At 39.3% G+C, this 14,213-nt stretch overlaps 1 protein-coding gene across 1 annotated transcript in view; it reads left to right on the top strand.

Annotated features, from left to right (window-relative positions):
• Positions 1 to 12,825, top strand: part of ctnna2 (catenin (cadherin-associated protein), alpha 2) — a 539,090-nt gene extending 526,265 nt beyond the window's left edge. Inside the window, exons 15-18 of the mRNA XM_017709467.2 lie at positions 3,477 to 3,658; positions 5,042 to 5,147; positions 9,326 to 9,460; positions 11,788 to 12,825. Coding sequence (XP_017564956.2) covers positions 3,477 to 3,658; positions 5,042 to 5,147; positions 9,326 to 9,460; positions 11,788 to 12,075 — 711 coding nt within the window. The 3' untranslated portion in view covers positions 12,076 to 12,825. The remainder of the gene's footprint in view (positions 1 to 3,476; positions 3,659 to 5,041; positions 5,148 to 9,325; positions 9,461 to 11,787) is intronic.
• The last annotated feature ends 1,388 nt before the right edge of the window (positions 12,826 to 14,213 follow it).

The following is a 14,213-nucleotide window of genomic DNA, read 5'->3' as shown; positions in this document are numbered from 1 at the left end:
CTGGCTGGTTGGCCTGTGGTCTGCTCTGTATGACATATATCTGATCTCCTGGCTATATTTGGCTAATTTTGCTGACATTCATGCCAGAAAAATGAAAATGTACTAGACCTTAACCTGCAAATGCAGGCCAGCTACACTGTTTTGTTCACCATCACCGTGTTTCCATGCAACCTCTAAAACACTCATCAATTCATCCAAAAGATTAGCGTGAACCTAATGAAAATAAAATCTACCTGTTAAAAGTTTGGGGGCACCTTGCTTTGTCAAAATGATCCTGGCTAATTTTCACTATGTTAAAGCATTACTTAAGCAAGTACATGTACACAGTTTTGCCCTTACCACAACTAGTTAATCAGCCAAGACATGTTTGGTGTTTGAAATTTGCTTCTTATGTTTTGCACTGGAACTACAAGACTAATGTAGCCAACAGGTAATGGAAGCATAGCTACCAGGTTAGCAGTGTGCAAACTACATGTCTGTATCACACTCTTGCCTCAAAGTGTGTTAACTTGATTTGTAATCTCAAAAAGACTTGTTTACATGGTTTCTGATACTGCGTGACATCGTTATCCACAAAACTGGACAAAAAGTATGGATGAAATTTAGACGGCTGCACATACTGGTTTTAGGTATGCCTTGTACATTTGTCCATTTTTATAAATATTGGCATAGCATGCAGAGCCAGTTTACACTTTAACTTTACACTTGCTTTAAATTGTTTTTTGTCTTAATCGTATCTAGAGGTTCTTTAGCTAGATTGCTTTTCATTGAAATGAGTATAAAGCACATTGACACACATGTTGTTTCCAGTTTACTTATATTTATTTTTTGAAAAGATTGGTTTGGGCTTTTTCACTGGCCCAGAGCTCAAGAAGGCAATTGGTTTTGGGATAACTCTGCATGATCTCATTGTAATCTGATCACAGTGCATCCTGGGTGTGTTTACACCTGGGTTTTCATGCAGTCAAGTGAAATCCACATGTGATCTAATCACCAAAAATGCATGCAGATGCGAGGTGTAAACATGTCTCACAATGTGAGAAACCACATATGCAAGTCAGAGTGAGGTAAATTGATTTTCTGGCTTTAGGTTACTAAAAACTGCCATAGAAATATAATTTTTTATTCACCATTTTGAAAAGCTGTGTGTGCTCAAACTTGTGACAGGCAGTGCGTACTGGAACATTTTTTCCAGAAGCACAAACACATACACACACTCTTGCGGTTTTTCTGCAGGAGCCACCTCCATTAGCTCTGTGATTGGATATTGCTGCTGATAGGTCAGCCTTATAATTGCGCTCAAAGTAGCAGGGCTTCTCGTGCTTCAGCTGAAACACATTAAAAGGCGTCGTTAGGCTGTGTATGTAGAGAGTGCTTTTCTAATTCCGGGGCAGGAACACAAGCTCGGGTTGTGAGTGTGTTGGCACGGGTCTGTATGGGGAAGGATTTGCCGGAGTGTTAAGCTCCCTGGCCTTGCACTTGTTATCGGCGAGCAGGAAAGAGGGATTTGAGCTAAATGAATTTTGAAGTAGGACAGAGGAAGAAAAGCGCTTACTGCTAGCAGCATATCTTCCCCAAAATGCAATCAGCCCATAGCATCTGATCCTCTGCTAGCATTTATGCTAAACACCATGCAGGCTTCAGGCATCTTTCACCCCTTAAATCCCAAAGGCTCCTTTGTAGGCAAACATACGTCATCACTACATGACTCATAGGTTATTAGTTTCATAGTAATTCACTGCAGGTACTGAATTAAAGGTCTCAAGGTTACTAACTGAATACTAAGGCATATTGACCCTATCAAACCAAAGCTTCTCATCCTTTGCCATGGTAAAATGTATCAGCACTTCCTGTGTGCTACCGTTTTCTACCATAAAATAAGCCTTGTTGCCTTTACTGCTGGATGCACTACAACAGTTTCTGATTGAGTGCATGAGCTCATTCAGCGTGGTTCAGATCAGATGCTTATTACAGTTTTGATTAATCAGAGTAACGATTAAACACTGATCTGATATGTGACATCTCTATTCATGTATTTTCTTTTTGAAAAGGATAGTTTGTGACAGACTAGTTATTTGTTAGATCATATGATGTCAAATTATGATAATTTGCTGAAACGTTATTGTCAGGGGTATAGTCTTGTTTTGTGGAATGAAAAAGGCATCAGCTTTACATTTTTGGAAAAAAAAAACCCTGTCAATACAGAATTTAAATCATATGTAAATGTCATGCAGAATTATGTAATTAGATTTGAAGTAGTACAGCAATGTAGCAGTAATACCTCTAGACTTTTCAAATTTAACAAAGACATTTTCACTAAATAATTTTTCACCTCAATATCTCTGGAGCTGTATATGAGAGCAGTCAGTATTACTTGACCAGCACCCACCCATCCTGCCCTGGTGCCTCTTTCACCTCTTTGACAGAGCTTTGAACAAATGCATAATTCATGGACTTGTGTAAGAAGTGAGGTAATTATACATTTATCTCACAAATAATATTTGGGCCCCATCTGTGTCTGTGACCTTGCAAAAGAGATTAATGCCATTTCGGACCTTCTCAGAATTGCTACGCAGAGAAAATTTATTCCCCTACCAGAGCAGAAAAAAAGAAACGAGAATGGATTTGCTCTTTATGAGTCTAGAATGTCACGAGGTTCCAGAAGGTCCTACTGTATGATTAAGTGTTAAGTTTAAAAACTTTATTCAGTGGCATTTTAATGGGGTGAAACAATGTCATTCTTTTTTTCCAGTTATACACAGGGGAGAGAACAGTGAAAGCTTTTTGAGGGATAAAGGAGAACTGGACAGCTGTTATTTAAAGACAATGAAACAGCATCAATCAGTCTTTCTGTTTTAAAACAAGACTGTTCAAAAATCTTCACATACTCTCCTTACTCTAAATATACACTCACCTGCCACTTTATTACACCAGTTCAATTGCTTGTTAACACAAATAGGTAATCAGCCAATCACATGGTCACAACTCTGCATTTAGGCATGACGAGCAAGACAACTTGCTGAAGTGCGGACTGAGCATCAGAACGGGGAAGAAAGGGGATTTAAGGGGCTTTGAACGTGGCGTGGTTGTTGGTGCCAGACGGGCTGGTCTGAGTATTTCAGAAACTGCTGATCTGCTGGGATTTTCACACACAACCATCTCTAGGGTTTACAGAGAACGGTCCGAAAAAGAGGAAATATCCAGTGAGCGGTCAGTTGTGTGGACGAAAATGCCTCGTTAATGTGAGAGGTCAGAGGAGAATGGGCAGACTGGTTCCAGAGGATAGAAAGGCAACAGGAACTCAAATAACCAACCAAAATCTCTGAGGAACGTTTCCAACACCTTGTTGAAAGTCTGCCACGAAGAATTGAGCTTCCATTACTTCCACTTGTTGATAAATTTCTGTTACTTGTTTACTCTTGCTTTATTGTATTTATGTTATTCGTTCTTTATTTGTTTTTCTTTTTCTCTCTCAGGCCATCATGGCTCAGCTCCCTCAAGAGGAGAAGGCTAAGATTGCAGAGCAGGTGGAGAGTTTCCGACAGGAGAAGAGTAAACTGGATGCTGAGGTGGCCAAGTGGGATGACAACGGCAATGACATTATCGTGCTGGCCAAGCAGATGTGCATGATCATGATGGAAATGACTGACTTCACCAGGTACAGACAAACAGCCACATAAACTGTCTGTCAAAAGTTTGGTAGCCATCCTTTGATGCTTTCTGACTAAAATGTCTCACGTTTCGCTTCTCAAACAGCTGTTTTATATTACTTTGGGTATATTTTGCATCAGACTTGTGCACAGATGGTGGGTGGGTGGCGTTAGAGCCTCTGCCCTTTTGTACAAGAACCTTTCTGGTAAAATAAAATTGGCCAGGCCTCTCACTGGGAATAAAACTAGTGGGTCAGAGTTCCATGAGTTTCACCACTCTGGGGCATCCCCTGTAGATTTCACTTTAGTCAACTGTGATGTCACCAATGCCTGCATCACGACAGCACTGAGAATTTTGCTGATAAACTACTAATTATGTCTCTTTGAAAAAGCTGTTATACCAATCATCATAGGTAATTATATAGCATAGTAGTTATTGCCACTGTACACTGTAGGCTTTTGGAATAAAATCAGTCATCTATGTACACAAAAGTGTCTGCAGTATGCTTTCAATTTAGTTCAGTTTTATTCATGTTCAGGCTGTCTTTTTTCCATCATTTCTGGCATTTTTAAAGAATTCTAATTTATTTATAATTAGTAATTTGAATTATAAAGATTTTTGAAACCTAAGCACCCCCAAACTTTGGCCAGGCAATGCACACTTACACTCTCCAACTCATACTGCATGACTGCACCCTGACTAATATATTATTACCTCCTACTGTGATCCTCTGTGGAAAACAGACTCCATTTTCAGAGCTGTGAGCTGGACACAGGCTTTGCCTCATGCTGTCTGCAATCTTTATTTTTTTGGAGTTGGCATTTTTTGACTGTATAGGTTCTACCACAGAAAACAACAGGGAAACGTAATGCCTGTTGTCTTGATTCAAAATCACCACACACTCACTTTGCCCAAATTAAGTAAAACATCTCCCTTCTACTTCCACTTATTAGCCGCTTCATGAGAAACTCCTCCCTACTGTATAGGTGCAAATTACAGACTTTAAGCACAATTTGCCAATTTATCTTCTATCCTATTTATGGTCAGCTTCTGACCTAAGCACTGCTGATGATCAGATTATTTGGGACCATTCTCAGCACAGCAGTGGTATTGACATGGTAGTGGCATGGTAGTGTGTGTTTATGCTATTTATTGGTACACCACCCAAAAATATCAAGCTAAGAGCAGGTCTGTGGTCACAAACCACCAAGAATTGATAAATGATGCTTAACACTAATTGTGCAGTAACAAATGAGTTACAATGTCTAAGTAGAGATAAGTAAGATAAGGGTTTCCAATAAAGTGAGGGTGCATTATGGTGTATTTGTCACAACATGCCACGTTTGCCATTCGGTTGTAATGCAGCAATTTTTTGTAAATGTGTTCAAAGGGGAAAGGGCCCGCTGAAGAACTCGTCCGACGTGATCAATGCTGCCAAGAAGATTGCGGAAGCTGGCTCCAGAATGGACAAACTGGCTCGCGCTGTGGCTGACCAGGTTAGAGAAAACCCCACTGCATAGATCTAGGAAAAGTTCTGCCACACTAATAGGCCGAATATGTGGAAGTAACACTAGCTTAATTTAAATAAACAGTAAGAGATGAGAGTTTGTAAATAATTAAAAACTGCTCAGTGTTAGGCCCTGTTATCAACAACGTCTGCAATGGCTTTTTCCATTAAATACGCTGTCATGATGTAGCTTAAACTACATGGCAGTAAACGTGTGTTGGGTTATAGTGAATTAACTAAAACCTAAACTAAAAAATCATGGCTTGCTTCCATACTTAATTTAGTCTTAGTCTCTAGTGTACATTGGTCGATCTCCCTTTGTCCATCACTGCTTTATTCTTTCCTTCTCTCTTTTCCTGGTGAGCCAAAGTTAAAGCTGGCCTGCATCAGTAGATTGGCCAAAGGCGAGAACAGAGGGGTGTAGGATCAAAGCCCAGTTTCACCTTTAATCAAATTAGCACCTCTGAGGTGTTGCATTCATTATCAACTGAGCACCTTCTCTCTAAATTGCTGACAGCACCTTTTTAATATCTAATCAATCACTGCAGCTCCTTGGAAGACAAACACTAGAATGAGTGTTAGAGAGAAAAAAATGTTTGATGTGTAGGAAAATCTGAGAAAATATTTAGCTGTTTTAGGTTTTCAGTGTGAAAGGGCATAACCATTTCTGTTTGGTTCCTAAAGTAAAGCTTTATGGTTAGGTTTAGGCTTAAAAATCTTTTAAAAAGTTTGCAATCAGTGTTTTTGAAACTATTTAAAAAGTTGTACATAAATATATGATTCTGATATGATAGTGCTACACAATTTCACAGGTTTCAAATCATTAGTAAGAAGCTGTGGAAAGTAAAGACATTTTAAATGTGTCCAGAATGGTGAGCAGTTCTTTAGATGGTTTTAAAATCACCCAGAAAGCTGTATAGCACTGACAGTACAGATAAAGAATACATAGAAATGTATCTTTTTAAATGAACATTGTATTAATTCTTGTAATGTAAAACTACAGAATTTTTAATATGACATGTCCTAACAACATATAAAAACAAGCATTAGTGTGCCCGCACATTGTTGTTTCGAATAAGCTGTCCCCCCTCGTTCCATAAGATTGCTCAGCTTTGAAGTGGCTGAAGTCACCAATAGCCTGCCAGCATGGTGTGTTTGTTGATCTTGCGAGGTATTCCTTTTCCCTTAGATAAAGGAAAAAAACACGCCGGGAGAGGAACCAGATCGCCCTGCTGATGGGGCAGTAATCCGAGTGTTGAAATGCATCAGAAAGAATCTTTCTCTCTCGCTCTCTCTGTCCAATTTTCCGTGCTTCAGCCTTCTGGCCACTCCCTACTTAGTTCTTTCTATCAGTCTCTGAGGTCACATGTCATTTTGTAGGTAGCCACATGTCCAAATAATTACATAGATAAGTCTTGCCTGTGGAAATAATGAATGGCATTTTTGAAAAATACTCCATTGGACACTGTGCTACTCAAAAATGTTCCAATGCCAATATGTTTTGTCCTACTCAAAAACAGTAAAATTGTAGCCTTCTACAGCCAAAACCGCTGACCTCCCACACTTTACAAAGTTCTGTCCAGCTGCACGTGGTGAACTACAAAATGATACAAGCCCAGAGATCGATACTACCCATTTTCACACAGCTCCCATGTACACACATGCAATCGTGGAAGCTGAACATCTGAGATCCAGCTTTCATTAAACCTGCATGTATGTGACACTGGATTTGCTCTCCAAACACCTCCCCTCTTCTCCTGGCAGATTTCTGACATATTTGTAGCCTAAGCTGAACAGGTGGCTGACGTGTCCCTTATCAAACCTTTCTCCCTCACTAGCGAAGTATTTACATCTCCCTGCCATCTGGGCCTGCACAGAGTGAAGGATGGAGTCCAGGGTTTGGATTTCTAGTGAGCGTGGGATGTGGGCATTCAGGAGTGGAACCAGACTCCCCCAAAGGAGGCTAGTTTGGCCATTGCATGCCAAACAAATTGAATAAATCCAGAAAGAACCTCCTACTCTGACAAGTTTAATGAGAGCCGGAACGGTCTGCTCCTTAGAAGCAATAGGCCTGGAAGGGTGTTAAAATAGGCAAAGGACTTGGCAAAAAACCTTCTAGCCCTTTATAAATGGTCAGTTTCTGACCAGAGGACCACTCTATGCTTCTGCTGTAACTCATACAGCCGATCCAGCACCACACACACTATCATACCACAGCATGTCAGTGTAACTGCTGTGACTGCCAAGCACCCAAAAAATATCTAGTCATAAACGGTCCTTTAGCTTGTGGTAAACGAGCGTAGACACAAGGTAGGTATTTTCAATAAACTAGTAACTAGTATATAAAAGAAACTGTTTTAATGATTTGGAGAACGGTTCTAAAATACCACAGCTCTGGACATAGCCACCCACTTCTTCTGACTCTTCTACGCCTCCTCATCTCTTCCTCCGCTCCCTGTCTTACCTATGCAGTCACTTTCACTTCATCTTCAGCTCAACTGCACAAAAGAAAAGGTCACTTGACCAACACGTCTGATTACTTAGTATGGTGTGGCACATTCATACATTGATGTGTTGAATTAATAAACACTTGTATGCTATGCAGACCTAGCACAGAGCATGTAAAATTAATGGAGGAAATGGGTAAAACTGTCAGTGAAGTATACTGCTTAAGTCAAAGGATTCAAATCTTTGCTGTGAAGATAAAACAAAAGTTCATGCAGTTCATGTGGCTTTTCTTTTTGTCTCTGAATCAGACTTTATCCTAGAGGCCCACAGCATTGCAGAATTAGTCATTTCTCTAATAACATACTGGCTAATTAGCAAACTTAAGAGCAAATTATGGCAAAGCATAGCACAAACATGGATGTCTTGATCTGATCTGACCTTTTGTATTGCCTTCAGAGCGGATCAGGCCATATTTAAAAGTATCAATATCAGATATATTTAGCCGAAACAATTCTGAACTCTGTAATATCAGTTTAATTGCCACAGTGGTAAACTAGTGGTAGGAGCAACTGCACATTGAAAGCCAAGAGCATGTTAGAGCAGTTTGAAATATTGTATGTATGTAGCACATTAATGACATTATTAACTGGCCATTTAAAAAAATGTCCAAAGAACTAAACTTATTAGTTCACAGTGTGCCACATGAGGCAGATAATACAAATTATGTGATTTTAATAAAGAATTTTAATAGTAATAATACGATAACTTGGCTAGACTGGATTACTAACTTTAGTACAGAATTATCTACAAAAACCACCAATGCCTAAAAAAAACAATCAGGACTCAGTATTGCCAGGTGGTCAATATTTATTGATTTGTATTGGGAGAGGAGAGAATCCCAGCTTAATCTCCCACACATTTGATAAATTAGAGCAGGTTTTTATGATGTGGCTGTGTTTACAGGTAGTGTTTGTTTTTTGCTGTGGTTATCTCAAGCCCATGTTCATAAAATGAACTCATTCATTACCTTTCACTGGCACCAACTCAAGTTTGGACCAAGAACAAGAGGGCGGAAGATAAATCACAGGTCTTATTCAGCTTCTAGCGAAAGTGTTTGCCCTCAGAACAAAGCTGTAGTCCAGACACAATTACAAACAAATCTAAAGGAGAGCTTTGTTTAACCGTCTTTCAGGCTATATGAAGTTTTCTTTGGTTTTGTTTTAGTACAACCAAATAATTCCATAAGAAAATTCAGTGGATTTGAGTGGACAGTTTTGTGCTGGAAACACTGCTATACATGTCATTCTGTAACAGAGTTAAACATGTTATATCTTTCTAAAGAAAATAGGAACAAGGTAGTGAGCAGTCTTTCTTGACTGTATTTGTCCTGATTCCACTTACAGGTGTTCTGTAACATATTGTAGGCCATGTAGAGTCACATGTATAGGAATTTTACAGCTTTGTCGTGTAAAAGGTGGTAATGGGATGTGAGCAGAGCCTCATTTTGATTTAGAATGAATCGAAACCTTTCTCCTCATGCCTCGACTGTCACAATCTGGCCTACGAGAATATCAGTCTGTTACATATTAGTACAGGTCATGCAGTGCCCACACATTTAGAATTCATGGCTCTTGTAGTATGAACAGTAGCAAGTGAAGTGAACAGGGGGCTCATTTTCATTTGAAACAAATCCAGACCCAAATCTTCTCTTGCCTCCAGTGTCCTGATTCAGCCTGCAAGCAGGACCTGCTGGCCTACCTGCAGAGAATCGCCCTCTACTGCCACCAGCTCAACATCTGCAGCAAAGTCAAGGCTGAAGTCCAGAACCTGGGAGGGGAGCTCATTGTCTCAGGGGTACGTTCTTGCAAGATCACCTTTACCACTACATATGCAGTGACTCTGTAGAGACAGGACAAGGAGAGGGGTCTGCAAGTTATGTGCGCATGCATTTTGGTGCATGCAGCATAATTATGCTCCTCATGCAAACTGATCAAAATGAATGTGGTAACACTTCCTATGAATGTCACGTTTGTAAGCATCTATGAACACTTTTATAAAATGTTATAATGTATTCATAAGGTGTTATAAACATGCTTATAAATATTTATAAAAAATAATTACACTGACTTGCACTTTATAGCCATGTTTATTATACATTATGAATTGTTAATATAATGGATTATAAGTAGTGTTAATAACATGTTATACTGTCAGTGCCAAAGAAGTCAGCCCCAGCTTGGAGAGCGGAAACAAACACAAAGTTTATTTACGCCCTGGGATTTCTAATATTTTATTTCTCATCGCTGATGCTGTTAGGGCTGCATCTCTGGGGCTTCAGTCCTGAATATTCAGATGCTCCAAACAGGCTGTCCAGCCTAGAGTTACTGCTACGTTATCCTTTTCTTACCCAGCGTCTCACTTTAAATGTTACATTACATCAGAGCAAACCGAGTACCCAAGCCCTGCCCACTGAACCCCCTCTGACATTGAGTATGAAGTCACAGTGGAGTGAAGGCGTGGAGAGGGAGAGGTGAGATAGTCGAGTGCTGTCATATAATTTATAATTTGTTTCCTCACTGGTTCTAACATCAAGCACTAGAAACATTCACTCTCTGACATCAGTACACGACAGTACAGTAATGCAAATTTCTGCTAGCATTCTCTGAGACATGCACTGCTAACTTAGTGCTAATCTAACAGTGGTGTACATTGAATTTCCCACATTGGGTAAAACACTGATGGCAGCACTAGTTTAAAATCTGACATCTGACACTTTATTGTCTGTGTTTTAGTGTTTCAGTAAATTCTATAGTAAATACTTCAACTTGAAGCCTCACTCTTAATATTGGAGGAGGCTTTAGTACAGTATACTTCACTTTACTTAGAGCGGACAAATACGACTTATTTGCTCTTATAATTTGTCATGAACATTACTTATAATGCACTATGTTAACAAGTCATAATTTATAATACGTATGGCTTATAACATGAAATGCATTTTTTATAAATATTTATGATTGCATTATAATGTAATTGTGTTTATAGATGATTTTACAAACATGACATTCATAGAAAGTGTTACCATGAATTCCTTAGTTTTTATTAAATGATCTTTTTATGAATAAATTAATATTTGCATATTTAGTCCACATTTTAAAACATGCAACCCAAACATTTGCGATGACAATGTAATACATCATCACATTACATTCATCTCTTAGCATAGTTAGAAAATTGTCATTAACATAGCCTAACAACGTACAGTAGCCATAATTGATAGTGGAAGATAAGTACATGCAAGAATAAGCCAAACAGCAAAGGAGAAGTTCTGGACTGCACTACAATCGTTTCTCAATTTAAAATAAACATGTTAATGATGTAGACTTACAAACATTAGCAATGTGCAGTCATAAAATGTTTAATGATTTCATCTGAAAATGCCAAAAAAAAAACACTCATGGAAGCCAATCGCAAACAAATATTTATTGACAAAGCTAATTGATTACAGGCTATTAAAGGCAATGTCAGTTAATGATAAAAAACCTTTGCCCAGCAGTAGAGTAAAAGTTGAGGTTATGCCTGCTGGAGAAATACTGCACAGACCACAGGACTAGGACTTTTGAAAAGACTGCAATATTTTTTTCTTTTTTTTTTGGAAACCATGTCTACCCCATGAAACACCTGAAATGTACTGAACAGAATTTTGTTTGCATTGATTTTTTGGTCATTACCAGCTCGTGTTACGCTGCATGGAAGCACACAGCCCATAATGTGCTGACTGTAAGTGAAATAAAGCCCCGACTGGAAAGTCACCTGACTTCACCCATAGCAGCGCTCGTTTATCTGTCCCAGTTCAGAACAGGCTATGTAAACAATAAGCTGGATGTAAAAGAATTTCTTAATGACAGCTTTAGTTAAGTATCCACAGAACACAAACATTATCTTTCTTTTTTCATTTTAAAAACAATGTTGCTCCACTACATTATGCATCAGTAATTCAGCAGCTAACACAAATGGAATGTTTCTTAGGCTTCACAGTCTTAAAAAAGTCACTTAACGATAACGAACCTTCACCCTCTTATGTTACAAAACAAGCACAGTGTCCAGCATTTTCACCACTGGCACTACCAAAATCTTCTTAACCTGGCTCTTACATCACCATCCCTCTCATTATTTTCTAGCTGGACAGCGCTACATCTCTCATCCAGGCAGCCAAGAACCTGATGAATGCTGTGGTTTTGACAGTCAAGGCTTCGTATGTGGCCTCCACCAAGTACCAGAAAGTGTATGGCACAGCAGCTGTCAATTCACCTGTGGTTTCTTGGCGCATGAAGGCTCCAGAGAAGAAGCCACTGGTCAAGCGGGAGAAGCCAGAGGAATGCCAAACCCGTGTGCGGAGGGGCTCTCAGAAGAAACACATCTCTCCAGTCCAAGCCCTCAGCGAGTTCAAGGCTATGGACTCCTTTTAACTCCTGAGATAGCAAAAAAAGAAGCTCCAAGTCTCAAATCCCCCTCTCAACCCCCTTCCCCCATGCCCCCCTCTCTTTTTCTTTTTCTCCCATCTCTAGTTTACAGCTACATGTGTTCAAGCCATCTCCAAATACAGAGAGGTACATCAGTGCTCTCTCAATATGTGTAATTTGGAGTGATTAACCCCTTTGGCCTGCATTCTCTTCTGCAAAAAGGACAAAATGCGTTTCATTGCCAAACGCTAACCAAATCAGGACACAAGCAAGCATATAGTGGAGGAGAGTGACGTTTGTTTATCGTTTGGGCTTTAGTACGATTCCTGTGATGTTCACTAGTTACCAGTGTTAACTACTGGCCATATTTACACAGATGTACGAAAGAAAATAATGTATGGTGCAGTAGTGTCAGCCTATAGCTGTCTAAGGGCGCTGGAGCTCCTAACGTAAACTTTTGGTTTGAAACTGAATATGACTCGTAGTGCTAGGAATAAGTTATGTTGAAACACCTGTTTACTTTGACCCATTATATCCATATAATCCACAAGATGATGAGAAATACTAGTTTTTTGCCATTTATTTAATTCTACTGCATCACTAACTACTGCAGCCTGGTTGGCCATAGTGTTGAACATACTACTAGAAAATGGACCGAATCAACTAGTTGTGTGGTTTGCTCAGAGAATAAAGTAGAAACCCTGCATACCTTTATAGTCACAATTCTCTAATAAACCCCGCAACTGTGTGTTCCGAGTCTGTTTCAGAATCACTTCTTGAAAGCGTAATGCTCTGTTCCAAACTCTAATTATTATGAAAGGTTCCAATTATTTCTGATAGGGAACATCTGAGTGTTCTTTATTTAGCCGAAAAAGAGCTCTTCTCTTTCTGCAAAAACCCCTAATGTTGGAAGCACAAACACAGTGCCCTCTGCTTCAATTTCAGTAAACAGATCAGGAGTGTAAATCATTAGTTAAAAATTGGAAAAATGTCAAATGACTGTGCTTAATGTATCCACTTCACTGAAATTCATATAAAAAATAACCGCTCCTTTGGCACCTTTATCTGAAGCTGTTTAGGTCAACCTTAATTTCAGAATGTTTTCTGAGAACTTTTTAAAGTTTCTGGATAAAATTCCTTTTGATTTCCCTTTTCATTTCTCTGGCTCACAAGCGTTGTTTTTTTTTTTTTGTTGTTTTTTGCGGACATAAATTGGAGCTTTCTACCTGCCAGACAGGGTCCTGGTAAAGAGATCTGAGACTGATTAAGCTCAAAAGCAGGTAAGTGTATGAAATAGCTCAGTGTGACCTCCGCCAGATCGCATTCTGTCTGAAGCTCGTCCCTACAGTTCCTTCAGGTTTGGTACTGTGACCCATGCATAATGAAACTCATTACAGGAGGATTAGCCGTGAGGCCGCTGTGGCAATGCTCATACCTGCCATTTACCTTAATTAAAATCTTACTTTAAAACCATTAGCTCTGCTAAAGGATGGAGAATTAACACAGGACGCAGGCCAAGAGGTGAAAATCGGATGTGGTAGTTGGTCAGAACAGGGTGTAAAAGGATTCTTTTGGAGGGTTGTTGTACTGCAGGTCAGACTTTAAACTGGGCCTTTAAATTTCTTATAACACACTGGTTAACGGTCATTGTGACTGGCTGATTTTACCATGGATGTGCAGCTGACAGACTTTACTGCTGTCTGATGTTACTGCTGCATGTAAACTCAGTAAATTAACAGCCAGCACTTTCACATGTAATTTACCTTTAAAAACACGTACAACCTACAAAAAAACATTAAATGAGAATTGGCTTAAACCTGAAACGGATGTTGCCTAAAAGAAAGATAGGCTGTGAATAGCTACAAACATCTAAGCTTGAAACTTTCTATTGGCATGCTTTATGACTGAAGGGCTTGGTTTACTTCGGCTTTTGGATATGAACAAAAAGAGAACGTAGACCATTTCAAGCCGATACGAGATAGTAAATGGCAGGACTTGAATAAGCTGCAGGCCTGCCGTGATTTTCTTTATAGCTGTGCCATCTCATGCAAAAGGAATTTTGAATAAGCTGTTACATATTTAATGTGTAACTTGTTCCACAGATGTTTCTCTAGACATTTCCTACCTCATAAATGTGGTTCAAT

This window comes from Pygocentrus nattereri, chromosome 22 (genome assembly GCF_015220715.1).
Source record: "Pygocentrus nattereri isolate fPygNat1 chromosome 22, fPygNat1.pri, whole genome shotgun sequence".
In the NCBI taxonomy this organism is placed as follows: Eukaryota; Metazoa; Chordata; class Actinopteri; order Characiformes; family Serrasalmidae; genus Pygocentrus; species Pygocentrus nattereri.
Note: the sequence above shows the minus strand (reverse complement) of the source record. Positions and strands in the feature narration are given on the sequence as shown.